General features: G+C 48.3%; 12 protein-coding genes across 12 annotated transcripts; 4 read left to right on the top strand and 8 right to left on the bottom strand.

Annotated features, from left to right (window-relative positions):
- Positions 1–308: 308 nt before the first annotated feature.
- ENO1 (phosphopyruvate hydratase) lies at positions 309–1,718 on the bottom strand (the record flags this gene model as incomplete). Its single annotated transcript, XM_064902904.1, has 3 exons — positions 309–419; positions 466–1,150; positions 1,198–1,718. The coding sequence occupies 3 exons, from the start codon at positions 1,716–1,718 to the stop codon at positions 309–311; spliced, it is 1,317 nt and encodes a 438-aa protein (XP_064750793.1).
- Positions 1,719–2,260: 542 nt separating this feature from the next.
- LTR64_008592 (uncharacterized protein) lies at positions 2,261–3,532 on the bottom strand (the record flags this gene model as incomplete). Its single annotated transcript, XM_064902903.1, has 2 exons — positions 2,261–2,401; positions 2,444–3,532. 2 exons carry the CDS (start codon positions 3,530–3,532, stop codon positions 2,261–2,263), a joined length of 1,230 nt encoding a protein of 409 aa, XP_064750792.1.
- Positions 3,533–4,761: 1,229 nt separating this feature from the next.
- On the bottom strand, positions 4,762–5,205 carry LTR64_008591 (uncharacterized protein; the record flags this gene model as incomplete). Its single annotated transcript, XM_064902902.1, has 2 exons — positions 4,762–5,081; positions 5,163–5,205. The coding sequence occupies 2 exons, from the start codon at positions 5,203–5,205 to the stop codon at positions 4,762–4,764; spliced, it is 363 nt and encodes a 120-aa protein (XP_064750791.1).
- A 2,418-nt stretch (positions 5,206–7,623) lies between these two features.
- On the top strand, positions 7,624–8,757 carry LTR64_008590 (uncharacterized protein; the record flags this gene model as incomplete). Its single annotated transcript, XM_064902901.1, has 1 exon — positions 7,624–8,757. The coding sequence occupies one exon, from the start codon at positions 7,624–7,626 to the stop codon at positions 8,755–8,757; it is 1,134 nt and encodes a 377-aa protein (XP_064750790.1).
- A 337-nt stretch (positions 8,758–9,094) lies between these two features.
- On the bottom strand, positions 9,095–11,093 carry LTR64_008589 (uncharacterized protein; the record flags this gene model as incomplete). The annotated part of the gene is made up of 3 exons (XM_064902900.1): positions 9,095–10,063; positions 10,111–10,242; positions 10,287–11,093. The coding sequence occupies 3 exons, from the start codon at positions 11,091–11,093 to the stop codon at positions 9,095–9,097; spliced, it is 1,908 nt and encodes a 635-aa protein (XP_064750789.1).
- A 1,176-nt stretch (positions 11,094–12,269) lies between these two features.
- LTR64_008588 (uncharacterized protein) lies at positions 12,270–12,923 on the bottom strand (the record flags this gene model as incomplete). The annotated part of the gene is made up of 1 exon (XM_064902899.1): positions 12,270–12,923. The coding sequence occupies one exon, from the start codon at positions 12,921–12,923 to the stop codon at positions 12,270–12,272; it is 654 nt and encodes a 217-aa protein (XP_064750788.1).
- A 1,023-nt stretch (positions 12,924–13,946) lies between these two features.
- LTR64_008587 (uncharacterized protein) lies at positions 13,947–14,543 on the bottom strand (the record flags this gene model as incomplete). The annotated part of the gene is made up of 1 exon (XM_064902898.1): positions 13,947–14,543. The coding sequence occupies one exon, from the start codon at positions 14,541–14,543 to the stop codon at positions 13,947–13,949; it is 597 nt and encodes a 198-aa protein (XP_064750787.1).
- An 872-nt stretch (positions 14,544–15,415) lies between these two features.
- Positions 15,416–16,644, top strand: PXR1 (telomerase inhibitor; the record flags this gene model as incomplete). Its single annotated transcript, XM_064902897.1, has 2 exons — positions 15,416–16,125; positions 16,338–16,644. 2 exons carry the CDS (start codon positions 15,416–15,418, stop codon positions 16,642–16,644), a joined length of 1,017 nt encoding a protein of 338 aa, XP_064750786.1.
- An 886-nt stretch (positions 16,645–17,530) lies between these two features.
- LTR64_008585 (uncharacterized protein) lies at positions 17,531–19,158 on the bottom strand (the record flags this gene model as incomplete). The annotated part of the gene is made up of 2 exons (XM_064902896.1): positions 17,531–18,817; positions 19,072–19,158. 2 exons carry the CDS (start codon positions 19,156–19,158, stop codon positions 17,531–17,533), a joined length of 1,374 nt encoding a protein of 457 aa, XP_064750785.1.
- Positions 19,159–19,387: 229 nt separating this feature from the next.
- On the top strand, positions 19,388–21,643 carry GCN20 (ATP-binding cassette, regulator of translational elongation; the record flags this gene model as incomplete). The annotated part of the gene is made up of 1 exon (XM_064902895.1): positions 19,388–21,643. One exon carries the CDS (start codon positions 19,388–19,390, stop codon positions 21,641–21,643), a length of 2,256 nt encoding a protein of 751 aa, XP_064750784.1.
- A 370-nt stretch (positions 21,644–22,013) lies between these two features.
- LTR64_008583 (uncharacterized protein) lies at positions 22,014–24,831 on the top strand (the record flags this gene model as incomplete). The annotated part of the gene is made up of 4 exons (XM_064902894.1): positions 22,014–22,355; positions 22,405–22,690; positions 22,740–24,756; positions 24,804–24,831. The coding sequence occupies 4 exons, from the start codon at positions 22,014–22,016 to the stop codon at positions 24,829–24,831; spliced, it is 2,673 nt and encodes an 890-aa protein (XP_064750783.1).
- A 239-nt stretch (positions 24,832–25,070) lies between these two features.
- Positions 25,071–26,162, bottom strand: LTR64_008582 (uncharacterized protein; the record flags this gene model as incomplete). Its single annotated transcript, XM_064902893.1, has 5 exons — positions 25,071–25,086; positions 25,133–25,395; positions 25,449–25,911; positions 25,963–25,969; positions 26,027–26,162. 5 exons carry the CDS (start codon positions 26,160–26,162, stop codon positions 25,071–25,073), a joined length of 885 nt encoding a protein of 294 aa, XP_064750782.1.
- Positions 26,163–27,086: the final 924 nt, after the last annotated feature.

Genomic DNA, 27,086 nt, shown 5'->3' with positions numbered 1-27,086 from the left:
GGCCAATCAGCGCCGAAGTCACCTATGAACATGTGGTATTTTCAATTGAGTACAATGGTTATCGTGTGATAATCTTTGTCTGTACTATCAATGTGTAAGGCAAACTACCAACGGCTGTACTCAATAACATGTACCATCGATGAATTTATGACGTGTGTTGCACGGATCGACATCACGCCTCCAGAATTCTGAACTTTTCGGCAGTACCACCGTATGTCGATGATCTATCCCAACGCTGCTATTCATACTCGCCTGCTAGAACGCTCAATCTGAGTATTTCTTGGTGCATATTGATGCTCATGTTCCCTTTACAACGTGACCGACTTTCTGAAGTTGGAACCGGCGTAGATAGCTTGAGAGCCCAACTCTTCCTCGATTCGCAGGATTTGGTTCAGCTTAGCCAAACGTTCTGATCGAGCCTGCAACGTGGTTAGTTATGGCATCGGATGTGGATATTGTACTTACAGGTGCACCAGTCTTGATCTCACCAGCTCGAAGGCCGACGACGATATCAGCAATGGTAACATCCTCTGTTTCACCAGATCGATGGGAAACCATGACACCCCAGCCAGCAGCATACGAGTCCTTGGCGGCTTGAATGGATTCTGTAAGAGTACCGATCTGGTTGACCTTGAGAAGCAGAGCGTTACATGCCTTGAGCTCAATCGCCTTCTTGATGCGCTTGGGGTTAGTCACAGTCAAGTCGTCACCCACAAGCTGGAAATCGGTCGTCTTGAAGAAGTAACTCCAGGCCTCCCAGTCATCCTCGGCGAATGGATCCTCGATGCTGACAATAGGGTACTTCTCTGACAGGGACTTGTACATGTTGGCGAGTTGTTCGTATGTGATCCACTTGCTTTTGTCGCTGTCTGGATTCTTGAAGTCAAGGTCGTACTTCTTCTCCTCCTCTTTGTAGAACTCGCTGGATGCTACGTCCATGGCGATGTTCATCTTGCCCGCGTAGCCTGCAGCTTCTATGGCTTCCGTGATCAGGTCTAGAGCTTCTTCTGGGGTTTGAATATCTGGCGCAACACCACCCTCATCACCAACGTTCCCTGCAGATTGTCCATACTTCTTCTTGGCCAGACCCTTGAGCTTCTGGTAGACCTCAGCACCCCATCGAAGACCCTCGGAGAAGGTTGGAGCTTGACTGGAGCATTGTTAGCTAAGAAACGTCGATTCAAGCATGCGGCTTACTCTGGAACAATCATGAACTCTTGGAAAGCAAGACGGCCACCAGCGTGTGAGCCACCGTTCAGGACGTTCATGAATGGGACTGGGAGAACATATGGCTTCTTGGTGCCTGCGAGGTCCGACACATGGACGTATAGTGGCACACCCTTCTGAGCTGCACCAGCCTTTGCAACAGCAAGTGAGACACCAAGGATAGCGTTTGCACCCAGTTTGGTTTTGTTCTCAGTGCCGTCAAGATCGATCAAGAACTTGTCTACAGCTGACTGATCTGCTGGGTCGATTTTTGACTCGATGAGCTTGGGGCCAATTGTGTTGTTGACATTGTCGACAGCTTTGGTAACACCCTTGCCAGCCCACTTGGACTTGTCACCGTCTCTTAACTCGCAGGCTTCATGCTGACCAGTAGACGCACCAGAGGGAACGATGGCTCGGTGTAGACCAGTCTCGGTGACTACGTCGACTTCGACGGTTGGGTTACCCCGAGAGTCGTAGATGGATCGGGCGTGAACTTTGACGATAGGCATGACTGCGATCTGTTCAGTAGAGTTCTATGAGGGTAGCTGCCAGTAAGGCAGGGAAACATGTTTATATGGAGCAACCAGCTGGATCGGAACAAAGTGGGCTTCACGTTTTCGTGGCCGTGCTGCTTCGACGCTATGGGGACTTACTGGCAAAGTTGGTTCTGACTTAAAGTATAGAAGCGCAGGATTCTCGTGGTTAAAGTACGGGAAGAGCTCAAAGCAACTTTAATTGCTATCAGAATCAATGTTATAGCACCAAAATTTGTTGATTTGAGACTTCCTCAGTGACATAACACAGTTTATTGATGAGAGGTGGGGTTGCAGGTGCGGGCAATCTTGAGCTGGTCGTCCCTCACTTCTGGTCTGCTGCGGTAGTACTTGCCCACTTTAGCTGGAGGTTATGTTATCCGAGTTTGACAAGTGCGATTGACAAGTACTTTCGATTGCAGTGCTTCGGAACGACGCGATGAACCTGCTGTATTTGCTTGGTGTAGGGCACGGGAAATTACGGCTCTTTCCTCAAAGTCAATGATGGCAGTGATCTATTAATTTCTAAGGTTCGGCGTGTTGGTAAGGAGGGATTTTGCTAGGTACTGCGACAGCCAGCACGCTCCGTCCTCAGCATAGTCGCACTTCGGTGCCAACAGCTGAGTTCGTCCGGAGAGTAGAGATGGCTCAAAGAGCTTCTATCGTTGGGGTTATTGTACAGCTAACGGCTGGAAACAAACCTCTGTTCGCGGTGCCCCTTGTGTGAGATAGTCTTCTGTCCCTGATGCATGCTCTTTGTCTCTAGCCTGCTTCGTCTCCAGATCCTCTTCACTTTTCCCTGTCTTGCCTTCAGGGAAGGTGATCGTGAAGGACTTTAGCACATAGGCGCAGAAAATCTTGATCTCCATATATGCAAAATATTTGCCCGCGCAGTTCATTGGTCCTACAGAAAAGGGGACAAATCCTCTCTTGTCCAGTACAAGCTCGGCTTGGCTATCGGGATGACTTTTGTCTAGCCACCGCTCAGGGATGAAAGCGTCGGGATCCTTGAAGCACCGCTCATCGTACTGCAATGACCATATAGGACACGAGACAATGGTTTTGGGCGGAACAACGTGTCCAGCTATGTTGATAGCATGATCTGGACTTTCTCGAAGCATACCCATGGGTACGGGCGCATGGCGCCGCAAGACCTCGTTGACAGTAGCATCAAGATAAGGACACTCTTTCGCCGAACTGAGTTTTGACCACACTGGGCCTTTAGTATCATCTTCTGGAAACGTAGCAAGAACCTCTTTTCGGATGATCTCCTGCAGTTTCGGATAATTAGCAAAGTAGTGGCACAGATTGACAAGCACACTGTAGCTGGTATCAGAACCAGCTACTTGGAGTAGAACTGCATCCTCTGCGAACACCTCATCTGTCATAGGATGACGGGTGTTTGTCAGTTTCTTGCTCTCTTCTACGTAACTCATCAAATCTTTCTCATCTTCGCCTTTCTCTTCCAGCTGTCTTGTGTTAGCGCGCTCGTCCAGCAACTGTTTTGCCCAGTCTTTCAGGTCTTTCATCGGATCGTCCAAGCCTGGAATCACCATGAGCAGAGTGACCACCCACATCATCTGCGTAACAATCACGCCTGCCTTCATGAATCGCTCCACCTTTGTGATCGCAGGATGGGATTTGCCACTTTCGAGCTGTCCGTAGCTCTGCCCAAAACCAATCTGTCCCATGACATCGAAAGTGAAGTGGTGACAGATGTCGTTGATCACGGTTGGATTACCTTTGGAGATAGACAATCGTGTGCAAAGCCGCTGGCTGATATCATTCATCTGGGACAGGTGGGACGATTGACAAGCTTTGGCGCTCAAACCGTGATCCCAGATCTTGCGTCTCGAAGAGTGCTCTTCTACATCCGCAAGGAATTGTATGTTTTTTGGTCGATCCTCCAACCATCTAAGTCTGTGGCACTGAGATTGAGCTCCATACACCATCTGATATGCCTCTGGTTCATTTATCGATAGCTGTCGCGGTGCCACTCGGACAATATTGCCATATCGCTTGTGCAACCCGTCGATGACTCTAAAAGCCTTGAAACCCGACTGTTGAAAATGCTTTACTTTCCAGAAAACCGATATTCTAGCCCAGAATGGTCCGGGGTAATTGCGCAGAGGATGAAAGAATGCACGATATAGCGCAATCGATGCAAACAAGGCCGTCGTGTAGCAAATGTCAGCTACAATGCTGATTAAGATCGCGTCGAACCATGACCACCCTCTAATAACAAGAGCAACAGGCTTCAATAAGACAACCAGGTTTGCCACTATTAACAGCTGATGCGAATTCGAGTCCAAATCACGTCTCATAAAAACCAGCACGTGTGACAGCAGACCTGAGGTCGCCGCAATGGCGGCGACATAAGAAAGAACACCGTGGGACATGGCGACAGGTTACGGTCCTCACAAGAGAGGATGAGAAACGCTGTGACGGCGACTACATTGTGCTTCCAAGCTTTGTTTATATAGATATCGATGACGACTGGACCAAGCGCCCGTGGATTTTTCAGGTCAATGTCGGCGCGATTTTGGTTCATGGCGTTGCTGTGCTAGGCAAAGAAATTGTGACCGCTGCAAGGCCTGCTGGCTCGAGATAAGCGGCAAGTACAGAAAGTGCTCACACATCCTTAGCAGCAACTGAAATTGTTTAGTTTCCGCTTCGTTCTGTGCGGTCTGACCAGCCAATGGGCACTTTTACTGGGCACCATGGCTCTGCCAAGAACTTGAAACCGGAGAGACGAGATGATCGTACCACTTGGCAATGACAATCGATAACGCAATACCTTGTTCAAATCTTCGTAGCAGGTGCACAGAAGCTGACAATGCTACCTAAGAGAGTATCAATTTAAACATAGGCGACCCAGTCATTCTCAGAGTACTATTGACTAGGTCTCGACACAGTATACAGGCGAAACCCCTGTGCGTCGGAAACACACTAGGCGTGGCGGCATTTCATGAGTCCTCAATTGACTATGGAGACTAGATGGGACATCCTCGAACAAGACTCACACAATCTTATCTTTGATGGTTTGAGGGTAGGGAGCGCTATCCTTGAAACTGGGTCGCTCTTCCAGACGATCGGTGTATGCTGCCAACCTTGGAAACTCAGCTCTCCAGTCAAAGATCTTGAATCGGACCGTCATGTATCCCAGAACACATCCTGCCGCAATGTCTGCTAGCGTCAAAGAGTTTCCGATAATGAATTGCCGTTCGCCAACCAGTCCATCGAGCGCCTTTAGTCCTCCTCTCACCTTGCGCAATTGCCTATCAGTCCATTCTTTCGAAGGATATTCTCGTTGGTTTTCGAAGAAGACGAGAACACAGGCTGTGAGTCGTTAGCTGCGAAGGGTATGAAAACAAGTTACACTCTGGGTCTGTTGCAAGTGCACCTGAATGGCTTACTTACCATCACACATGCCGTCAGCTATAACTTGAGCTTGCTTTGCCATGAGTAGATCGTCTGTCGATTCTGGATAAGAACTGTAATATTCTGGGGCCGGGTATTTGGCCTCAAGATACTCCAGTATAAAGTGAGCTATGGGAAGTATTTAGTTCCGTGTTGTGAAGCTCATAACTGGATTGGCTCCTGACTACCACAGGAATCCGTTACATACACTCGTATACTGCCTTTCCATCCTCCAGAATGAGCTAGGAGCAGGTCAGCTTATATTTGTGAGGCGGTTCAATCTGCTGACCACTGGAAGCTTCTCGAGAGGGTTATGTTCTGGTGTCTTGGTTGTACTGTCCCATGGTACCTCACTATTGAGGTTAATCCAAATGAAAGCATGGTACTCCAACATGGCTTACGTCTGAAGCTCAAACGGTATGCCTTTCTCTTTCAGCAGAATTCTCACTTTTCGAGCGTAAGGCGATCTAGCCATGGTCAGTAGAGAAATCTCCTTGCCCGGGCCCAAGAACTGCATACGGTGTAGCAGAGATAAGTTTCATTTTGTCACTTGTCGAGCGAATGCCTATGTCGCTAATGGTTTAAAGTCGAATATGAGATATGAAAGACGAGAGCGCAATGCGCAAGCTCATTGTTGATGTACAGCGATAAAGCAGCCTCCAACATGGTCCTCCTCGCAAAGTTTCTCCAAATCCGAGGTTGTCACAAGTCGTGGTCTGGAAGCATGATGACGTCTGTAACCACAAAAAGTAAGAATAACAAACTCTTCTGCGAAGCCAGGAGAGCCAAAACCGTGAACGCCAACAGGTCGTTCTTTAGCAATATTCAATCCCTTGAACGAAACCATAATCAGTCGAACGCCATGTACCGTGCTCGTGATGCCAAGATCTCTATATCTCTGCGTTTTGATCCTGAGAAATGACAGAATAGCATCGACAGGGCTTATCCAACTAAATAATATTTTAATGCCTTGGACCCATCGTTTGCAGACCACGCCGAATGGTCACCTGCGTCGCGTGCTCGGAAATGACCACTCATCTTAGTGCCAGATGTCATAAGCTACATTCTTCAGCGAGATATCCTTAGCGTATGTTAGAAGGCACTTACAGCATAATACATGCCGGCCGTCGTTATTGCTCCCACTGACGCGAATGTCAGCCACATCGCTGTGTCGTCGTACTTCTTGGGCGCAAATGCAGTTTTCGAGCCAAGCTGATGATGTTGGTGAAAAGGCCTGTGGAGGCTAGAACGTATCGTGGTTGAAGAGTTTAAAGTGCTGATTGATCTTCTGACCACAGCAGCATTCTGTCTTTGAATTGTGCTGTTCATTGCGTGTTACGAGGTTTGCTCTTCCGGTAAGACAGAGGAACGTCCTTTCAGATACTGGTGTTTGTTTGTTGTGTATATCTCCTCGAAGATCAGGTGCCATGATCGAGCTTTTGTATCTGCCATCGTCAGCGATACAACGCGAACCAAAATCACCTCGACTCTCAAAGCAGTGCACATTGTTGGACTGATGGGGATACATCAGAAATCGTGGTGTGAGCATGGCAGAAGGATCATGCCTTCAGAATTCTGAACAGCATCGGCATTGAGCGAACGACGATCTATCATGAGACTTCGAACTCGCTTCAGGAACGACTGAAGACGTGGAATGGGCTCAAGTGGCACCACATGAAAGACATCAATCACTGCAAAGGTACTGAATGTGAAGATTAAGAGCCGGACCATTCTCGACCCGATACTGTCTTCCGAGTACACCAGGCTGGCACAGTGCTCGCTTTCCTCCACACCACCTGCCAATGTCAGAGCAAAAGCACTACGGCATGCCTCACAGCTCATAGTTGTCGCGTTTTATTGTTTCCGTGCCGCAAGTCAACCTGGTCACTTTATGTCCGGTTTTGCCAGCTGATGCACACGCCAATAGCGGCAATGTCTCTCCTCGGTGATTGCCGAACGATAAAATCTCGTGTCAAGAAGCTATACAACCGGAACGACTGGCATAGGAGGCAAGATACACGCAACCAAAGGTAAGCAATCCTGAATCCAACCCTGCCAATAAGAAGGACTTTGTGGAACAAGGTGGCATGACATTTTTCTCATGGAGCTCAATTTGGTCAAAGCGACCAGGGGTACGAGCCTTGAACGGTTCCAGCTATCAAAGATCGGCAGTGATTCGCTGCAAGGTCCCGATAGAGAGTCCACCTGCTGTGCCTTAGGCCGCTCTAGCCCGCCGCCAACAGCCAGCCTGGCCGACCACATTGTCTGCTAGCTGGACGGGGTCAAGGTCTCGTCGCTTGGCCGTGGGAAATGTCCAATTGGTCACACTTCGTAGTGGAAAGTCGATTCTTCTTCAGTGGTGTGATGTTCTCTCTCTTCAACATGCCGACTACAACGTTTTCGTTGCCTGATATTTCGCAGTAGTAGAGAACCGACAGGAAACCCTGGACGAAACCAAACCATGCCGCTAAGACATTTACTTTTCAACAAACGGAATGGGGCCCCTCAAAGAGCACCTGACCAACCAAGACCTGACCTAGCGGATCTTCAGTACTTCTCACTAGACCACGAGGTTGGGCAGTATAAGCAGCAGTGGTGTGAGAGCCATAACTATGCAGCTCAGCCGTTTAACCACGGTACCGAGCCTCAAGCAGTACAACAGACCACCACATACAGCCATCCATATGATCAGGCCAGCATGTTTTCTCACAATCTGATGATACCATACCAAAACCACCCATACGATTTTGAGTCCCACGATCTAGGAGCCTTCTCTTATTCGTCCGACTCTTGCGAAGTCTCGTCAATATCTCAAGGGTCATTACACTCCTCGATAAGTAGCAACATGTTCGACGATGACGGAGTAAACAGTATCCATTCTGGATCCTCCCTATCTCGCAAACCATCGACCATATCCAACTATGCTTCTAACGAACTATGCCCCGCCCTCCTCGCTGGCGGTCAGGGAGTCTGTATACCAGAGCAATGTGGTCCCAATGCTCCTTGTCTTCAGTACGTGCGACAGCCTGATGACATTGAGGACTGTGTCCCTGACCAAATTCGTGAAGATTCCGTCATGGAAGATGAGCTTGACAACCAGCCCATAGACTTTACGCCTCATACCTCGCCGCAAAGGTCTCAGCCGCAAATCCAAGACATGAACACTATTCCACTCGACGACGACGACAAGAAGGGACGTGTTCGGGCACGGAAATCATCAACCAAATTGACTAGTGGCACGAAAGACGAGCCGTCAACGTCGAAGCAGACGAAAAAGTCCCGCCAGCGTGTGGCTCACAGTCTTGTCGAGAAAAAGTACCGAGAAAACCTCAATGCCAAGATCATGGAGTTATATTCGACTCTGAAAAGAGCGCAGCACGGTATTGACCAGACTGATGAGGCAGATATAGATGATATGGATGACGACAGAGCACCTAAGAAGTCCGAGGTTCTAGTCTTAGCTATGTCCTGGATACAGACTGCAGAATCAGATCTACGGCGCAAGGATGCAGAGATCGAGCGTCTGAACGAACGTCTGAAAATGATGGAAGGGTGGATGAGAAGTTCTGGAGTTACTCAGCGAATGGTAATGTGAAAAAAGGACTGAAATTTATCACAACCACTTTGATTGAACAAAGAACGTCCTCAACATCGGGTCAAAAAGGTTCTGAGCTTGAATATATATGTGATACCCTTCGAATTTACAAGAGGGTTGAGTAGCTCTCCTCTTTGAAATATAACTTTTCTTCGACTTCAATCTTTATCTTGACACGCCTCGTGCGCTGTTTGACGCTGTAGCATCTGATAAGCTTCTTTTGATCTCAGCACTAATTCCATTCTATGCTATAACAGCATAACTCGACATTCTCAGCCAATCATGGCTTAAGAGGCAGTCAACTCTCGTCCGGTCGATGCTTGGGTTGCTCACAGGCTCACTGCACCGACAAGCTTCGAAGCTGCAGGTTAATGAGGTCTCTTCCATTTGATCCAACGTAAATAACGTCCTCGTCTTCTTCTTCTTCACCTCCATTCTGAGCTTCCTCCTTGACTGGCACCAAGTCTTCCTCTTCCTCATCGTCATGGCCCATAGTAAAAACCTTCACACCACTAGAAACACCTTGAGAGCCTAAACTTCTTGTTGAATTTACCCAAGTCCAAGAGTGCGCATTTTCCTTGGTTGAAAATCTGTTCTCATTCTCTGGATGACAGTTTATAGGTGCTTGGACGTGTAGAGAGGCCGGTATCGATATAGTATCTGATGCTTTGCGGTACGCTTCTTGGTACAATTCCGCCAGGAAGTCACTGTTTGGCTGTGATGCTTCTGTACTAGGAAGTATAGTCTCGTCTTGATGACCTGGCTGCAGTGACCATTCTTTTATCTTCTTCCTGGTCAATGAATCTAGCCCTTCAGTAAAGTTATAATCTTCGTCATCCTCGACGTATGTCTCAACATTAGCCACTACGTTGGCTATGCTGGTCCTTCTTCGCTTTGGAGAATGTTCCAATACAATAGGCATATCCTGGTCGCTTTCAGAATGGGTGTCTGGGCTCCATAGAGGACTGGAGCGACGTTTGCGACCGGGGTGTTGAGGAGATGTCTTAGATGGAATCGAGTTCAGCTCGTTCAGCTTAGTAACGGGCGACACCTGAGATGCTGATGAAGGTTGATGGCTATCAACTAAAACACAGTCTTCGTCTGTACTCTCCACTTGAATCACTTGGGTATCGGAGTGACACGAATCGAACATCTTTAGGTCTGTCTCGGTACCGCTGTGAATCAGTTGCATGAGTAGATGATATCTTTTGGTGTTGACTTTAGGGAGCGATGATTTTTTCCAGTAGTATTTTAAAATGAGATATGCCAATGCGCATTTCCACTTCGCGGGCGTGTCGGAAAGACACTACGATAGATTAGTCGGTGATTCTTTCAGATCTTGAGTGTGCTTACGTTGCTGACGATTATAAGTGCTGAGGTATCACTCGAACGTTTGAGTCGATCAAGAGCTTGTGCTAGAAGGATCGCTTGCGCCGAATCTAAAAGTACGATAGGCTCACACTCGACTGTTCGATATATGAGCCACTATAGTGATTAGGCACGTCCGTTGATTCGATCTATAGACTTACCTCCGTGGTGCCCGTGTAGCCCCCTGGTAAATACGGCAGTTCAATCCCACTTATCAGGTATGGCCCTGAATTTGGCCCGTATACTCTTTCTGCATGCTGTTGAACATCATTGAATGCAAAGACTGCGAAAAAGATCTTTTCGTCGATGTCTGCAGCACGTCGCTTCTCCAACTTTTGTAGGGTGGCCTTGGGGCTCTCTCTGAAGGAAACAAATGGCGAGGAATATGTTTTATCGCCTTGCATATGTGGTACGACTCGATCCATGAAGTCTTTGCTGCCAAAAGCGGGAACCTGTATAGCTCGCTTGCCCTTGATCTGCTCCCTTGAATTTAATATCAACTCGAAAGGTGCAGCTCTAAACAGAAGAAGAGGATGTCTCCGGGAGGGTGTTCCGTCGAATGCTATATCGATCCGGTACACTGGAGGTATTGGGAGCAATTGCGCTTCGTAACGAGTATCTGGAGGGGCTTGGACTGAACTGATTGAGGTTTCGTCTCTTTGGAAGTGCGTACTCTCTTTGTACGTGAACTGTTGCAGTTGTGGTCGAATTCGTATTTCGGTGTCGTCGCTACCTGAGTTGATACCTGTTAATGCCGCAGCGACTGAAACGTCTCCCGCCAGCGTTGATCGTGTAGAAGCTCTGGACTGCGCAGGCATATTAATAATACTAGCTGTAGTCCCACGTTCAATGTCCTCGACCGCGTTTCGTATTTCGGTGAAGTACATTCGGTATTCTTGTTCGAGTTGAGGTTGTGAAGCTGTGTTAATTCGTGAGAAAATTTCATGGCCGTTGCCTCCCTTCTTCATTTCTTGGTACTGTCCATCAAGAGCGGTTATGCCTAATCCTTCTGCTCTGTGACTACAAAGCCGATTCCATAGAGTAGCTGCCTGGGTGCGACTATGTTCTCTTTTTAGCAGACAGAGAAGGATCCGATCTCTTTCTTTCCAACTGTGTCTGTACTTCGGGTGAGGGAGCATGACGGAAAGAAACGGGAACTCACTGCGTGCGAGGAATGAGAAGACTGCTTAGAGCATATTGATCAGACAAAAGAACGTGGATTGTTAGGATGGATGGGAGTTCAAGAAAGCAAGAAGGGAAAAAACATTCTCCTGAGTGAAGGCTATTTTGAAGTGTATATTTGCAAATGCCATTTACCACATCGAAAGTCTCAGATGAAGATTGACTGAGCGGACCCAGTCCTCTTAACGAGTAAGGTATAAGTCAGCAATATTGTCTTGCTGTTCGAGAAAAGTTGAAGCAGGATAAGACTACTGGTTATAGACACATGTCTGACTGGTACACAACGAAAGAACGTATCGTTCGTCTGAGATGACGGACTGAAACAGTCAATAGAGACGACACGGGAACGAAGACGAGGACGAGGTCGAAGGTACGTTCAGCTCTCGTACATGCACGCGACGCATTTTCTTGGCAATGCACCGACGCGAATCGACGTATAGAACAAAGATGAAAACTGATGATCGACGAACCATCAAAGCCGTCATCGAGTGCTCTCACAAGCTTAAGCTAAATGCATAGTAACGCATTGACTATCACAAGGGTTGCCAGACGAAGTGTTATCTGGTCGATGTTCCTCTTTCCAAGGTTCGATAAACTTCAAAAGACAAACTGATCATTGCTTGTATTTACGCTCATCAAACCTAGTTGAGGTTTGAGCCTCGTTGAAAAAGCGGAAAAGACATCAATTCTTTGTAACATCCAATCTTGGAGACCGATCCGAGGTTAATGCCGGTTATTTCAAAGTAGTTGTGGATGCTTTACACCACGCTTCTTTCCAAAATCAATAACGTCTCGAACATCCTTCACCTCCTCTGCACAATGTGCCAGAACCTAGTCTTTCAGGACGTGGCTATTATGCGGCCGAGGTTGTGCTAGTCGAGAGCGACTCCTGTCGAGTTGATTGTTGGTTTCAATACCATTGCAGGAAGCTTCAGATGCAAATCTTTATCTTCACTAAGAATCTATTCATCTTCGACCTCTCCTCGCTCTACCAATTCTCTCCTCGCTAGGTCGACCTTCCTGTGGAATGCCGTCGCTCGCGAGCGGTCCGCTAAATTCCACCTCTCGCCAAAGACGTGTCCCGCGGCTTCGCCAACTTTCTTCCCTCTTCGACCGGTATCAACGATGTCTCGTCGCTGCACTGCAGCTTGACGCTCGAAGTGCCGCTTATTGGCGGTGTGTTCTCCGTACTTCTCATACTCCAACTCCCAAGCCCTCCTGATATCGGCAGGGTCTCCCTGACGAGGACCAGCGTGGATCGGAGGATTCCGGTATGCGGATGGATCTTGATTCTCCTCGGGGTAAAAGTTGATTCGAGCTCCTCTTAGTTGGCTCGCAGGTATAAGTCGTGGCTTGCGTTCAGGATTAAAGAAGATCCAGTCGCCATCTCTCAATGTCAATGCAGAAGTCACTATACCTTTACAAGGCGTATCTTCGACTTTATTCTTCGGAAGTGAGTCGAGAAACTCTTCTTGCCATGGCTTGGACTGCCTTGGAGGTTCAGGTTTGGCTGGCTCAGTGAAACCGAGCAACTTATTGAGGTCTTCTTGGGAATAGCGATCGCTTACAAGTAAGCTTCGCTGTTCGGTCGATAGGGCACTGATATTAGTTGACATTGTGGCTTCGCCTCACTTGTGAATAGATGCTAAACTTGGCAGGTTCTTCTTGATATAGCGGTCGAAGTGCTCTCAGAGGCTGCAAGGAGTGCTTAGGATAGCAGGTCTGCTAGTCTATTACGACGGGACAATTACCTGGAGTGATGTTGCAGTATGTATACTTATTGCAAGTTGCGACACTTACTCTGGGTTGCGACGTTTCTTTTTAAGAGGAAAGAAAGACTACCCAACAAAAGCGATTACATTAGGCATACAACACGCAATAAACACCAATTCTTGTGCGACTTAGCAAGTGACTATACTGGTGATTGTGTGTTATCTCAAACAAAGCAATAAATTGGCGTTGTATAGGTAAAGGTGACAAGGCCATTCTGGAAATAGCACTTTATTGTTCGGGAGCTATTCTTGCGTGGTCTGGCTGGTCTACCGACCGTTTAATGAGGACTACAGAGATCTGACAGAGGTAGGTCCTAGATAAGGGGAAGCTTTGCCTTAGTGTTGACTATTGCGAAATGATGAATGGTGACCGCTCAAGAATCGATGTCGAGCAGCTCCATACACGGATGAGGCTGACGAGGGGAAGGATTGTAGAGTTACGACTATCGCATGTCCACTATTGATTCTAAGAACGGTTGTCCTATCCGCCTTGAATGTTCGAGGTCACTCCTCATATAGAATGGAAAATGTATATCATGCAAAGGATTATGTCAGATTGCTGGAACGCGCTGCCAGACACGGAGCGCAGGACTAATGTTGAAGATGACAACTGTAGGACTTATCGCAGTAAGATTAACTCAGTAAGAACTTTTCAGTATTCTCGTTGATCACTATCTGGCATTTCTAGTGATACAACAACAAGCATGCCATATTCAGCATGAACATCCTCAGTAATCATTATGTACCCGCGTAGTGGTAAAATCTAGCCCATTTTTCGAACCATAACAACTCCTTACACAATCTTCTTGCAATCTGTCATGAAACATCCAATACTTTTCGTAGTCGCGTTAGTGTTAGACCTGGGTCTTAACAAGCATGTTCTAACCAAAGACCATTTCCTTGGGTCTGCTCCATTGTGACTGATCCAGGACCCCCACTGACCATATCCTTCGTAAGCAGAATGACAACCTCTGCGCCACAGTCAACCGAACCTCCAACATGATCTTCAGGGCCAACAGACTCGGGCCAGAAAGTGAAATCAACGCTGCCACCTTTTGCATCTTCAGACTGGAAAGGTTCGATGGTGGATGCCGTGACGTTGCCAGCTGGAAGACCGGTAAGCTGAGAGAACCGCACAAGACCGTTGTCGTAAACACTGAAGGATCGATCGGCTGCTTGGGACCAGCCAAAAGTACAGCTTTCGGCGTTTACTGATAGGTTGGCAAAACGGGCGACTTGGTGTTGAGCTGAGCCAGATGTGCTGCCGTTCATAACGTTTATGACTGTTGATATCGAAGGAAATTCGGGAACATCGTTGTAGTAGTAGATGTTGAATAGGTCCGGAGTGTAGATTCGAGTAACTCCGTCAACACAATCGGAAGATTGACGTTGTTGTATGGGTGCAGCGAGACCGACTGTGCTTAGAGCTGTGAAGCCGAGGACAGCTCGACTGAGGGACAACATAATTCGTTTGATATTGGCAGTACGTGAATGGCAACGTAGAGCTTTTTGTGATTACACAAGACTGACAACCCTTGTTTGAGAAGGTTGTATTGTGTCACGAGCTGAGTTAGACGAACAAGACTCACCGACGGTAGCTATATATCTGCTTCGATTGAATCTACGATTGGAAAAGACGCAGTAGTGCAAATTGTTTGACAGCATGGCAAAGGATCAAGCATTGTATGCATCTTTGCTCACGAGCGCAGGAGCAAACGGGCGGATGCAAACGAGCGAGGTTGGTATGACTACTAGGCAAACGAAAGGGCGGTCGCCAAGGTATTAGCGGCCACGAGGATTGGAGGGCAGAGAATTGGCAAATCTGGTGGCAGGGACCATTTCATTGGCCATTAATAGAAGCAGCAGCATACTAGTATTGACAGTACTGTAAATAGCCATAGATTGAGTGTACGTAGAGGCTTACCCTGCTTCTTCGACGGCATAGAACCATTGTTCATTGAGTTTGTGTCTCGGCTCAGAATGTATGCGATCAAGCGATTTCCCGAGCTTAAGCAGCCGGGAATGTGGAGTTGGCGATAAGATAAGCGATGCCTCATTCGAGCTGGTGAGCCAGACTCAAAAAATTGCTGTCTGCAACTGGAGTTCTGATACATGGTCCTCGTCCAGAAGAGACATCACCAGCACTCGAGTCCTTGTTGATACATTGCCAGCCCATCTTGCTACAATGGGCCTTGCAGAACCTCGAAAGTCAGACCGCCTAGCATATTATACTTTGTGCCCATACTGATCAGTTACTCGATAGACGTATTAAATTGTCACACGATCCAAACAACTTGCAATGGAGCGAATCGACCGCATCCTTCGGCGCTCGCATCATGCAGTCGTCTGGTTGGAAACCGGGCACAGCCCTTGGCGCCTCCTCTATACCTATACCTGCTCATGAAACTAGTGCTGCCAAAGTTCGAATCGCTGTGAAGGACGACATGCTAGGACTAGGCGCCAGCTTGAAGAGCAAGAATGTCGAGCACCAACGAACGGGTCTTGATGCGTTCCAGGGCCTACTAGGTCGTCTCAACGCTAAGTCAGAGGAGGAAGTGAAAGAGGCAGAGAAAAAGACCGAGAATAAAAAATTAGCCACGTTCGCCCAAGGCCGTTGGGGCGGTATGGTCTTTGTTCCAGGCGGTCTGCTTGTGCAGGAAGACCCGCGGAGCACAAAGGCCGACGAAATCAAAGGAAATGAGGACGAATCAGCCTCGCCTTCTGACGATGAAACAAATCTACCTTCGAAACACAATACTGCAACAGCAAGGGCAGTTGAGTCGTCAGAGGAGCGAGCGAACCGCAAGGCTGAAAAGAGAAGGAGGAAAGAGGAACGTAGGATAAGACGAGAAGCAAAAAAGAAAAGGAGGCTTGTCAATGAGGCATCGTCGCAATCTGCTACAGACACGCCCGATACAGCAGAAGAGACAACAACAGGTACCTCGACGCCTCTAGCAATACCAGAGGCCAATATCACAACAGCCACGCAACACCGCTTGCGGAACGGGCGACATTTACTAAGAGGGAAGAACATCCACGCAAAGAGGTTGGCATTCTCCGACTCGAAAGGCTTGGATCAGATCTTCATGAGACAGCTACAACAGGCAGCATAGTTTACAATCCTATTGTAGTCAGGCCAACCCTTTCGATGCAATTGCTTTCTCACCCGTACCCGTTCGTCCGCAAGGTCTCATTTCGTGACAATGGATGGTCTGTGAGAAAGAGGCACTGGTCTTACCTCAACAATTATACTTTCAGTAACGTCGGAATCGTCAACGGACTAAATGCCACAGAAATGCGTGAGATCTTCGATGCTATGCGACACGACGCGCCGATGGGGGCCACTGTTGCAGAAACGCTAGAACGGCTGAAGGGCATTAATATGACTGACGAGGATAAGGAAAATAGCAGGCTTCGAGATCAGGTCAAGAGCGACGTAGAGTCAGCTCGTGGAAACCGACGAACATTTGAAGAGTTCATGCGAGAACGAAGGGGAGAAAGAGGCTCTCTGAATGCACAAGTCACAGATGTCGAGGACGAAGATGACCAGGAAATAGTTGATTAAGATGTTTGATGAGTTGAAGAAACGAAATCATATGAAGAGTCTGATATTGGAATCGATCTAGGATGTTAGGGGGAAGCTCTTCTTGGGATATCACTGAAACCTAACAGGACAACCTCTGTAAAATAATCTTCACTAACCCGTTAGCAACCCGTGCACAATAACCAGCTACAACAGTAAGCCTCACCTTCTCACTAGCCATCGCAAAAGTCTCCTTCACCTGCTCGACACTATTGAACTCTAAGCAGGACTGCACGGCATAGTTCGGAGGTGCGACGGGATTGTCGGCTGTTGGCGGGGCGAGGAAGCGAGTGATCGTGTATCCTGATTACTGGTAAGTATGTATAGGTTTGGGGCAGAAAAAGGACGAGGATGAGAGATGAGGAGGGAGGTGAAAGGTATACCTTTTAGTCCATATGGTTTGAATTCTGAGGCCATGAAAGGCATATGTGTGTCTTTGTAGTAGGCGAAATCGAAGGGGTCCGCGGCAATGGAAGGGTAGAGAACGGTGATAGTGACAGGGCCCATCTTTTGGGTAGGTGTTTGGTCTGGCAATTTGGTGCTTTGGAAGATTGTGGTTGGCTCATCGGCGTTGTGTTGTTCTACGTGAGAGTTGAAGGCTCTTATGTCTCGAGCTTGGGAATCTCAATATATGTACATTAATGGTGAGACAGGTACTACAAGCATGGCAGATTGCAGATCAGCCACTACTTATATCGAAATAGTGCAAGGAGCTTCATGCCTTGTAGCAATGGATTGATCGACAAAGGAATACTATATACACTCTTGCATAAATAGGGGTATCGTCCTCGAGCAAAGTGATGTACATCTGCTCATTTCCCTCTCTGCTTCTGAAGAGATTCGTGACATGAATGTATTCTAGATTGCATTAGAACAACAAAAACAGAAGCAAGACACAGACAGCACCAAACCCTGTAGGATAGATGCCATAAGTGGATGCTGATGAAGCAGATGCAGTGGCAGATGGCGAAGCAGAAGTGGAAGTACCACTTGTGCCATTGGATGTGCTGTTTCGTGTTACGAGATATATCTCGCCTGATGAATCCGAAGTCATGAAGATACGGCCTCGGTTGTCGACGGCAAGTCCTGCCGGCCGGAAGCAGTTAGCAGGACATGCACTAAGGTTGGTGTTGCTGACTATATCTGTAACAGCAGTGAGTGAGTCTGGTTGATCCGAAGGCTCGCCGTTTTCGCCGAATCGGACGACAGAAAGCTTGTACCCAACTGGCACTTCCCTATCCCATGAGCCATGGAAGGAGATCCACGCTTCGGTAGCTGAATTGTTGAACTTGATATCAAGAGGTGCCATGTGTGCTTGGAACACTAGTCGTGGCGCAGCCTGTTGAGAACAGTACTCATCAGTGCGGTTCTCGTTGTCCAACGTTGAGGCCGTATCGAAAGCAAATTGTTCGCCGATCGTCAAATCTGAACTATTAGGCAGCTCAGTGAGGTTATATGCGGCCAGACACCATGGATAGCCAAAATTGGCTCCTTGATTCGCATAAGGGGTACCGTTCAGATATCCAAAGAAATTGAGTTCCTCTCCAGGATTGTTGTTCGACACGTCCACGCCGTTGCGGGTAATCTGGTCGGCTGAGTTCTCCACACCCCATATGCCACCAGTCGCTGGGTGTTCGGCTATTCCCACTTCATTTCTGACACCCCATGCCAGGAGCTGACCATCAAGCCAATCGTATATTCCTGTTCTATTGTTGAGGTTGAAAGCCCTGACTTGTGCTGTTCCGCCCTCAATAGTCGTGGAATTGATGTCGAGGTTGCCTCCACTACCTCGAGTGATGACAAGCATGCCTGGGGCAGATTCGGGCAATAGCAGTGTACGTGTGCCGTGATCACTGTTTGCCATACCATTAACCAACTCTTCCTGATTGCTGACCGTTCTAGCGTTTGGATCGTAGGTCCAGGAGTAGACGCTGTTGACATTTGAGGCGTAGAGGGTAGTGCCATTGACCCATAGACCGTGATTTAGGTTGAGGCCAACATCCACCACCGTGGCGTTGTTACCCAAGGTAGTACAGCCATTTGACTCATCGATAGTGTATGAAGTGAGACTGCCGCTTCCTTGCTGGACGACAAGCAGGTGTCCCTGACTGTCAAAGGTAAGACCTCGTGGCTTTGCGAGACCGGTCGCAACGACCTGAAGGGAATACCCAGACGCTACAGAAGGCTGTATTCTGCCAGATGGGGAGATGCAACTAGATTGAGCATTAGTGACTGCGACTGCGCATAGCAGTGCAAGGGTGACGGCCTTCATTACAGCCATTGCTTCAATTTGAACGAGGTTGACAGGAATCTCTGAGGCTGAGCAAGACAAAATCGCAGCAAAAAGGCAGGGGATCGCTAAAGGAAGAGCAGGATTAAGCTGATATAGGGAGTTGTCCCATGACTAACGACATCCTCCTCTCGTTCACTCGTGCAGCCCACATTACTAAGGGATTGCGACGTATAGGTCTTGGGGAAAGGCGCATTCCGCGTCATTGAACTCGAAGGTGCAGTCCCGAGCCACCCTCGCTGTCGATCCGTGCAGGGACAAGCCGACTGCTGCCGTTTATCCATCGTTAAGCTTTAGCTCACGTGATTGAAAGTCTTCTTCTGCAACTGCCAGCCTCGTTATTGCCTCTCAGGTTCGATGCATCCACGACTCTTCATCTTGATCTACAAGATCACTGCAAACCTTCAGTCCTGAGTCTTCACGTGTTGATAAACGATGGAGGCAGAAATTCACCAGCAAATACCGAACATTGACCCAACCATATCAGAATATTCTGTTGGTTATCTTAATCATGCCGCTAAACAGTATTTTAGTGAAGCTGAGGAGTTAAATCCTATGGCAGATGCTCTTGAAGCCGTGACTGAGATGCTTGTGTCTGCATCGGGCGATTTCTCTGACCAAAATTTGACAGCTGTGCGAAATTTGGTCGAAAAATTCATCACCCGTCTTAATGATTCTAACGCACTCGACGGCGAGGGACGACAGATGCCTTTTGCAGCAAAGAAGCTTGATCAGACAATTCAGGTGAGCTCACAAAGAAATATTTCTTCTACCCTCGGGTTGTCTAGTGCCGCTGTCGACCTGGAGGCTACTGCGGCCAGAAAGGTCGAATCCAAGGTCGATAGGAAAAAGCTCGAAAAGGCCGAACGCAAAATTCGAGCGAAACAGGACAAGAAAGTAATGAAAAACGTCGAATACGAAGCTTCGAGATTGCTTGACCAGCCTACAGAGGCACAGTCCTACGAAGAATTCTTCATGCAAGTCAACCCGCTACAACTTGGCTCTGATTCCCAAATGAAGAGTAAAGACATCAAGGTTGACGGCTTCGACATCTCAATCGGTGGCAAACGAATTCTCACGGACACAAGTTTGACATTGGCCTATGGTAGACGTTACGGTCTCGTCGGCCAGAATGGTATCGGTAAATCCACCTTACTGCGAGCATTGAGCAGAAGAGAAGTTGCAATTCCTACTCATATCTCCATCCTCCACGTCGAGCAAGAGATCACAGGTGATGATACACCAGCTCTGCAAGCAGTGTTGGATGCTGATGTATGGCGTAAGAAACTGTTGCAGGATCAGGCCAAGATCACCCAGCAGCTGGCCGACCTCGAGGCACAACGTTCCCAAATGGCAGATACATCGAGAGAGGCTGCAACACTCGACAAAGAAAAAGACGGCCTCGATACGACCCTTGGTGATATTCAAGCTAAGCTCAGCGAAATGGAGTCAGATAAAGCAGAGCCAAGAGCCGCAAGTATTCTGGCAGGTCTTGGCTTCTCGCCAGAAAGACAGCAATTCGCCACAAGAACATTCTCTGGTGGTTGGAGAATGAGGTTGGCCCTTGCTAGAGCTCTGTTCTGCGAGCCAGACTTGTTGTTACTCGACGAACCTTCAAATATGTTGGACGTGCCATCTATTACTTTCCTGGCAAATTATCTGCAAACATACCCAAGCACTGTACTGGTTGTATCGCACGACAGAGCGTTCCTGAATGAAATAGCGACAGATATCATACACCAGCACTCTGAGAGACTCGACTACTACAAGGGCGCCAATTTTGACTCCTTCTATGCCACAAAGGAGGAACGAAAGAAGACTGCCAAGCGAGAGTATGAGAACAACGTGGCTCAGCGAGCGCATCTGCAAGCCTTCATCGACAAGTTCAGGTACAATGCTGGTAAGGCAGCTGAAGCACAATCCAGGATCAAGAAGCTCGAGCGCATGCCCGAGCTTCCACCACCAGAAGCTGAGTACTCTGTGCAGTTCAAGTTTCCAGATGTGGAGAAGCTATCTCCACCAATTATTCAGATGAGTGGTGTGGCCTTTGGCTACACTAAAGAGAAGCCGTTGCTCAAGAATGTGGATCTGGATGTACAACTTGACTCGAGAATCGGCATTGTTGGTCCGAATGGTGCCGGCAAAACAACAATCTTGAAGCTTCTTATTGGCCAGCTACAACCTACTGCTGGGCTTGTCTCGCAGAACGCACGATTGAGGATTGGGTTTTTCGCACAGCATCACGTTGATGCACTGGACATGAATGCATCCGCCGTTGGCTTCATGCAGAAGAACTACCCTGGCAAGTCTGACGAGGAATATCGGAGGCATCTTGGAGCTTTTGGTATTACAGGAATGACTGGTCTACAAAAACTCGAGTTGTTATCGGGTGGTCAAAAGTCCAGGGTTGCATTCGCTTGTCTCTCTTTGACTAATCCTCATATCCTTGTGCTCGACGAACCTTCCAATCATCTCGATATTGAGGCCATGGATGCACTATCTACAGCTTTACAGAGGTTCGGTGGTGGTGTATTGATGGTCAGCCACGATGTGACAATGTTACAAAATGTCTGCACAAGCTTGTGGGTATGCGACAATGGCACAGTCACCAAGTTCCCTGGTGATGTCAATGCATACAAGAAGAAACTCCTTGCACAAGCTAATGAAGCAGGAGTTGTTCAGGCTCATTGATCGAGATGTGCGGAGTATATGTTCTTCCAGCATGGAATCATCATATCTGTGTAGATGATGTTTAGTGGAGCAGGTTCGAGCAGGCAGGTTTGTGCCATGGTATGATTTCAGCCGGCCACCCACAAATATGACAGTCGTGCATAATTTGAACGTGTCCAATACGAAGTTTCGCAATAGCTCGTTCATTTTAACCTCGGATTCATTTCACCTGAAGCTCGCACGTATGAGCAACAAGACCTGTTCCGCGTGTCGAAGCAAGGCAGCAGTGCTGTACCAGATTGAACAATCCATGCCTTTGCTGCTGTCTTTTGAACCCTCGTTCTTACTATCAGGATCGATCTTTCAATACCACAAACTTCTTCGGATCAATATGATTTCGCATGAATCTGTTCAATCTGCAGTTGAACCTGCTAACACTTTTAGCTCTGATAAATTCCAAGCAGACTCCGGCGAAGATGATATGGATCTTGAAGATTTGCTGACCAGGACGGAATTATACAATGAAGACGTTCATATGTCAGAGAATGACCAAGAAAGTTCGCCTGTTCGTACCGAGTCTTCAAGCAGGCAGACTTCCGTTTCAGCTCACATGGAGGCTGTTGAACACTCTTCGCAGCAGTCATCGTCTGCGTCGTCCGAATACGATAGCCCTAGCTCAGACGAAGAACACACTCAACAGAAACTGAAGGGGGTCAAGGCTTTGCCTTCTGAGGTGACATGATCGTATACATTTTGATGTCAAAGCTGACCTGTTACTCAAGCTTATCCACAATATTGCTACCCTCACGAACTCTGATCTTGATCTGGGACGATTATCTTTAAGTGCTTCGTTCCTCGCAACCGAACTCATACCAGATGGCGCAGGCTATTGGCGAAAGCGGTTCCTCGCAAGGTATGATTTTCCAATACTGAATGCTGGTGATGAGTTTGCGACTGCATACAAGATACGGCGATTTGTGCTACGAAAAATGAACAGTCACTCCCTTGCGAGCGGCAACATGAAACAAGCTGAACACCAGCTTCTTGTCCTAAACGATATGATACTCGGTAGGGCCAATGCACAGGCAATATGATGAGTTCTCGCTAATACAGTCAGAAACTTACAACAGACACAAAGCTCACCTACCTCCTCCCCCGACCTCGAAGAACGTGGGTGCCATGTCTTCGCCAGATTCCTCGCCATGGATCGTTGAGTTCATGCGTTGTGCTTTGTTTGGCAACCAGAAGTCCAAATATGGTCAACCAAACGTGCTCTTCGACACGATACAAGTTACACTTTCTCATCTGGTATTGAACCGACGGTCACCTGTATTAGTCAGACTACCGTCCTCACGCGAGAACTATGACCTTACACGCGTTTACAATTACAACAAGCCGTGCAAACCTCTGCTTGTGAGGTTGGAAGACAAGGAGCGACCACACAACCCACTAGAGAGTAAGAGATTTCCCAACTTGCGATCGTCACCGCCTGGACCACAGCAGCGGGGCTACAAGCTCGACATTCATACCGTCTTACATATTCGGAATTTTTGGCAGCGACACATTAGTGACGACACACAAGGCATTGGAGAGAACACTTATGCTTCTATGGCGGCAAACCTTGTGGCGCACAATAAGATACCGCGGAGATGGCAGCGGCCTCTGACCGAGCATATTCCTGTTGAGACAAATTGGATCGGTCACTATAGTTGCCTGCAACCATGGCCGAAAAGCAGACAAGATCTCGAGGAAGGTCAAAGTTGCGCCGAGGATTGGGATCATGTCGATCCAATGACGCTCGAGTTCGAGACGAGTACTACCGACACCGAAGGCATTTTCTGGCCACCAGCTTTCAGCACTATTCCGATGTTCGAACGGATAATGCCTCCTGAATCGGCCAAGCAGAGCCACAATGTTACCTACATCCGAGGTATAGCGCCATTCAAGGAGTTCAAGGACAAAAAGAAACCTATGGAGAACTCATCGGCAGAGCAAGATGAAGACACACTGCCGAAGTGGCACCCATTCCTCGCTTCCCGCCTGCACGGGTTCGTTCACGATATACCTTCAGAAGCAATACTCGGCAGAAAACCGAGGAGAGCACGCTTCTCAGATCCCAAGCACGACGAAAGAGAGAGTATCATACCTGGTTGGAAACACATTGTTGCGGTCATCTACAAACCAACGACACGACAGCTGGTCTCTGTCCTCGAGTATGCACAGGAAGCGTATGGCGGAGCTTCGGGTACAGAAATGGACTTCAACACAGCAGACGTCTGGAACAACAACGCAGCCGGAGAGGGTCAAGGTGCGCCGTCGCAACAAACTGCAGGCGGTAACAACGACGATTCCGCTGGCACCTACACTCCCCCGGAAGCAGCCACTAATGCTGACAATGACGATGGAAATGAAGGTCAACCAACCGAAGAGCAAGTTGAAGTTCAGCTTAGAAAATTGCTGACAAAACGCGTCAAGTCATTCAGCGATAGCTACAGCAACCTTCTTGACGAGAACCTCAAGACTTCAGCTTCAATGCCACCATCTGCACCTCGAGGCGAAACCAAATCAAAGACAGAGCTTCCACCACTGTTCTCAGCCAAGCACATCCGGATGCTGGAAGAAGACTTCTCGCCTGCACAATACATGACCTGGGACGATGGGACGATTGACTACGCCTACGCATACGAAGGTGTAATAACTCCAGGCGGGAAAATTATGCTTGGTCGATGGTGGCGGATTCATGGGATTGAGGGTATGGGTCCAGGCAAGGAGGTTGGACCAGACGCTATTGGCGTTGAAGTACGATCAGTTTCCCTGCCGGAAAATGTCTCAAAGACCTCGAATACGGCCGAAGACGAGTCTGGTGGTGCTGGCAAGAAGAAAAGTAAGAGAAGGAGAAGCAAAAATAAAGGAGGTAAAAGGAAGAGGCGTCGCACCAAGAAGGCGAAGCAGGAAGTGTATGGCAACGAGACAGATGACGAAGAAGAAGATAGTACCGCTGACACAGATTGGGAAGCACAAGACCAAAGTGACCAGCAGGAGCAAGCTCCTGAAGAAGAGATCGAGTATGAGTTTGTGACTATGCTCAATGGCGAAGAGAGTCGAGCTCAAAATGCTACTAAGGGTCTTGAGAGGTATGTAAGCTGCAATATTCGTTCGATAACTTGCTGATGCGAACCAGGGGCCCATTTGTGTTCTGGGCATGCTGAGGCCAACATCGACGCCCTTGAGGATGCGAGCAGACTTGAGATGCTGCTCGTGGATACGAATCTCTTGCTCTGCATCAAGCTGACATGGAGGTACATCGTCCGCAGATGGCGGTAGCCAATGGATCTCGCTTCGAAGATCAGTCAAGAATGTGCTCTAAAGCAAGGTACAGGTAGGAGCAGCAAGACGACTGCGACTCGATCTGATGCCCTTCGGTTGAGCTGAAAGGGGTGGCAATGCTTTACCATATAGTATACCTGCGCCAATATTAGCTTCACAGCACGGGAAGTTTTTCAGACTTACCCTCCATCGACAATAATGTCTGCGCCAGTCATGTAACTGGATGCATCGGACGCCATCCATACGACGGTGCCTCTGAATTCGTCCGGCGTCGCAATGCGATGTAAGGGAATCATCTCTACCCAGCCTTTGCTCAACTCCTTCATCTCCGGACCTTCGTTCTTCGCGGTCTGGATATAGCCTGGCGAAAGGGCGTTGACGCGAATACCATGTTCTCCCCACTCGCTTGCCAGGGAACGCATCAGATGTGAGACTGCAGCTTTGGACTGTGTGGCTAGTTAGATGCCCACACCCAAAACATGGTAAAACCGAAACGTACCACATTATAAGCACTCTGTTTCTGCGGCCTATTCACAATTGAACCTGACATGGAACTGACCATGATAATGCTCCCCTTAATCTTCTGGCTAATCATATGCCTACCCGCAGCCTGAGCGAACAAAAACGCACCACTGACATTAACGTCCAGCATCTTCTTCCACTCATCGAGCTCGTAGTCTTCCGCCGGAGTACCACTAGCGATCCCGGCATTCGTAACCATAACGTCGACTTTGCCGAAATCCTTGACGATCTGGTCAAAGGTCTTGACGACCTTGTCTTTGTCCGAGGTGTCACATTCGTAGCCGAGGAGTTTTGGTTCGGGGAGGCCGGCGCGCTTGGCTTCATCCTTTAGGTCGCTAACTGCTTTGTTGGCGGTTTCTTGTGATAGGTCGACGACGGCTCCGTTGGCGCCGGAGAGAGCGAATGCTGCTAGGATTTGAGCTCCGAGGCCTTGTGAGGCTCTGGGATTGAGTTAGATGCTGGTCATGTAGGCCTAAGTCACATGAACGTACCCCGTGACTAGACAGAGTGGTTAGACGAGGTGTCAATCGCTCTTGAGACGAGGTTTGTACTCACCAACACATGTCCTACCTTCCAAAGAAAAGCAAGGCAGAGTTCTGGGAGAACTGTGAGCATATCTTTGGAGTTGAATCCTGGGCTTGGCCACCAAACAACCACGTAGGAGAGCAGCACGTGAGACGCACGGAGGCATTGCGACAATCAACACAAAGCTTCGACTCCGGGTTCAACAAGGCTGGAGAACGTATGGAAAGAGGAGTGGTCAATGATATAACCCAGTTGTCAGGTTGCCAGGCTATTCAAATAGGTACCATTTTGAGCAGCTGTGGTGCTCAGCTGCCAGTGTTTCATGATAGGAGCTCGATAAGAGCAGTTCCGGATCATTAGTCCGGACACACATTCCGACGTCAGAGCATTGTTTGGGTAGGCTGAGGGCATCATCTTGCCATGTTGACTATCACTTGTCGTGTTGTTCTTTAAGAAGGAGAAAATGTATCTGAAAGGTGAACTCGACTGGACTGAAGTTGAATTCGAAGCTCCAGAATGGAGCTGAATGCCCCTCCGGCACGCGAGGTGCTCTTTCGCTAAAAAGGTGAGAGAGCTCGAGAAGCAACCCCAATTTCGGGCAGTGCGAACATCGTCTGGCAGAGTTGCTGCAGATACTCCTATCATATGTGTGATAGCGGCAACTAATGTCGATTTAGGGTCAGCTACTGGCTGCATGATTGCAGTTTTATAAAGTCTACAAATACGTTCAAGTCGCAACATTGGCTGCCGTAGCTGCTGATCCTGGCGAGCACGACTATTCTGCGGCAGAGACTCCAGTAGTGCTGGACCAGCTATATGCCACAAAGAATGAACTTCGGCAGTGTTTGTTCCTCAGTTGGCATTGTGGCCCCTTTCGCCAATGCGAGAATTTGCAAAACATGATAAGATCGGATGTTGTAGGCGACCACGATCTCCTGAAGCTGTGGGCAACGACCACGTCAGAGTCTCAGCATGGTGTCTGGGTGCTGCATTTCATATCGTTGCCTGACTAGGCTCATAGCAGCCTGGTACTGGTGTACAGCCATACGATTCGGACACGTTAGTGTAGACGTGGTAGATTGTGTGACAT

The sequence above is a fragment of the Lithohypha guttulata genome, assembly GCF_036872675.1.
Source record: "Lithohypha guttulata strain CCFEE 5908 chromosome Unknown scaffold_10, whole genome shotgun sequence".
NCBI classification, from domain to species: Eukaryota; Fungi; Ascomycota; class Eurotiomycetes; order Chaetothyriales; family Trichomeriaceae; genus Lithohypha; species Lithohypha guttulata.
Note: the sequence above shows the minus strand (reverse complement) of the source record. Positions and strands in the feature narration are given on the sequence as shown.